The sequence below is a fragment of the Contarinia nasturtii genome, unplaced genomic scaffold, assembly GCF_009176525.2.
Source record: "Contarinia nasturtii isolate CC-2019 unplaced genomic scaffold, AAFC_CNas_1.1 Cnas_scaffold_3100, whole genome shotgun sequence".
Taxonomy (NCBI): domain Eukaryota; kingdom Metazoa; phylum Arthropoda; class Insecta; order Diptera; family Cecidomyiidae; genus Contarinia; species Contarinia nasturtii.
In genome coordinates, this window is record NW_022200412.1 from 1 (window position 1) to 2950 (window position 2950).

A 2950-nucleotide genomic window follows, 5' to 3' on the forward strand; every position below is an offset into this window, starting at 1 on the left:
CATGAGTATATAGTCGGTTTCATTGGTGCCATTACTGAAAATGTTTTGAAGGGTACATTTTTGAGAATACCTGCAATCATGTATGATTTTAAAAAATTGAATATTCGCAGGGGAGTTAATGCTCATCTTTGAATTCTGCGATGGCTTTAATTTGAAAGACTTTCTTCAAAACAAAATCGGCAACGGAGCATTTGTAAATCAAGTTGAAAGCACTCATTATGGATATAGAATAAATAAAAATAAGACAACACCAAGTCTACCTCGGACACGAAACGATGTGGAAATAAATAATAGACACATGCCAGATACACAAATAAATGGTTTGCTTAAATTTCTTACAGTTGAATATCATTTTGATCAATCGAGCTTTTTCTTTACAGACAATTCAGCTGATACAATTTTAAATGTAGCTGAAAATCAAACGAAAATATATACGACAACAGATCTGCTTCGATGGTCGACCCAAATAGCGAACGGATTAAAATTCTTGGCCTCGCACAATATTGTGCACTGTGACCTGGCTGCCAGAAATATCATACTGTGTGGAAATGACATTAAAATATGTGACTTTGGTTTGGCGCGTGTGATTTCCAAGAATGAAATATATAAAATGACAAATGGGGTAACTTGGCAAGAGAAATAATAAGTTGGCTATTCAATAATTGTTCTTTATGCATATAAATATAGAGCCACTTTTCGCCCAGGTGGATGGCCATAGAAGCGCATAGAAATGAATCAATTTTTAATGAGAAATCGGACGTATGGTCGTTCGGATTGGTAATGTTGGAAATGTTTTCAGAGGGACAAGATCCATTTCCGCACATTTCTGATGACGATATCAACGCTGATACCATATTAACAGAAATAGAGGCGATGAACGACGATATGTCACGAAAACCATCCTATACTACTCAAAAAATGTATGAAAATCGTCCAAATTGATGTTATTTTATATCTTTTCATTGCATTTTTATTCTCTTTTTATCCATTAGATACAACATAATGCTTACTTGTTGGGAAATTGAACCAGAAGAACGGCCATCATTTGGTGAATTGGAAAGAGACATTTGCGATTTAGTAAACGATGAAGAAGATGTTGAAATTGAAGATTATTCGGAGAATTTTGAGTGTGATGACTACGAAAGACCATTAGCAAACTATTTTTAATATATTATTATAAGTATAATCAGATTTTGCTGCCAATTTTTAAACTGTAATTGGAAATTGAAATCATATCAAGTTATAGAGTAAGATAAAAAAATTATCAAGTCAGTTCGACTTATGAGACAGTTCGGCTATACATTCTCTGTCTACACATTAACTATGCATATGCTAGCCTTCATAAGTTAGAACGTACAGATAACACAGTAACATTTGTAAAGAAAGTCTTTGGACTAAATTCAGACGTTGCCATTTGAACAACAAACACACAATATTAAATTCGTTTTTATTGGTATAAACCTTTATTCATAGGCTATCGAATAGCACATTCACTTTGCACTGAATGGACCATTGTCTACGATTTTTCTCAATGTGTATCGAACCATCAAAATTATGTTCTGGACAACCGATTTGTCGATTTCTTTCAACTTTCTCTCAATCCATCCAACCAATTGTTGATCGTTTCAAGTATTTTGGACCTTAGCCTATAACATACATCCAAAAACAGACTAGAAATAACTAATTTGTTGTCTTTTTATGAAGTTAAAAAGATGGTCCTTTTTTCACGGAAAAGCTATTTTTTAAGAAGTGAGCCATTATTGTGGTTTTTCTGCTTGCAAAGCACAATTTTCTCTTTATTCAGATAGATCTCAACGAATTCCATTGATTTCAACAATAACTGGTTGATAATGGAGCAATTAATGGAGGTTGAACCTAACGTTTCAACACTAAATTTTTGAATAACGGCTCTAAAACACCTTCCAAAGAAGATCCTAGCATACAAACACCACTTTATCAAAGTTCGGTTTGTCGGCGTCTCTAGCCTTATATAGTAGTGCCCCAACATAATCGATGCAAAAGAAACCACTTGCACTTGATTCGTAGTTCGATATAGCGATGTATGTTTCACCGTTCAAAATAATGAATTTTTCAGTGCAACATGCTATAAAGTGAAGTAAACACACAATTTTTGACACCCTTTGGAATTTTTTCGTTACACATTTTGCTGATTCCTAATGATCCTATCTAAATCTATTGTTTTGGTTCAAATTTGGATGTGCTGCAACCATAAGAATCACCAAAAATGAACGTTTGCTTGACCAATCGGTTTTCGGTACTTGATGACAGTTTTGAAAGGTTTGAGCACTCAGATATGGAATACGACCGGACTTTTGGCTTTTTCTAGAATTCTCATCTTCATACTAAGTCCATGAAATACGATACATGGTTCGATGAGTGATTGGTTCATCTTTGGACACATGCAGAATTTGTTTTGAAATTAGCTTGTCAAAACCATTTGAGACACTTTTTCGTAAATCCAATTTGTACGTCATCGCGAATGGAAATTTTTCGTCGAATTGAGTTTGATAGTAGAGTAGTAGTCCCGTTATGCCTCCTGGGTGCATTGGTTGACATTTTTGATTTTGTTTATGTAGTGCAATAAACGCCTGAATTTAGTGTAAAAACTTTCTACTCACATGTTAACTGTTTATGACAACAATAGCATGATTAAACATTTATCGAAAACATGAATTTTGCTGAGATCAATATTTTGCATTAAATATCAAATGAGTCACATTCATTTTTGCATATGCAACAAAACTATAATTCTTTCGTGAACAGAAATAAAAGAATGAAACGATTAACGCTACAATTGCAACGTAAGCATTTCTGAAAAGTATAAATATGGGTTAGTAGTAAGAAGAGTCAGTTTTACTTTTCCGCACACATAGTGTAAGGTAAAAAGTATTGTAATCGGTCAAAATTTTGAAAACTTCAGAAACATGTT

At 33.6% G+C, this 2950-nt stretch overlaps 1 protein-coding gene across 1 annotated transcript; it reads left to right on the plus strand.

Moving 5' to 3' along the window:
- The first annotated feature begins 6 nt into the window (after positions 1 to 6).
- LOC116349667 (vascular endothelial growth factor receptor 1-like) lies at positions 7 to 1433 on the plus strand. The gene is made up of 5 exons (XM_031781210.1): positions 7 to 52; positions 111 to 320; positions 381 to 622; positions 688 to 920; positions 993 to 1433. Exons 2-5 carry the CDS (start codon positions 119 to 121, stop codon positions 1165 to 1167), a joined length of 852 nt encoding a protein of 283 aa, XP_031637070.1. The 5' UTR covers positions 7 to 52; positions 111 to 118; the 3' UTR covers positions 1168 to 1433.
- The last annotated feature ends 1517 nt before the right edge of the window (positions 1434 to 2950 follow it).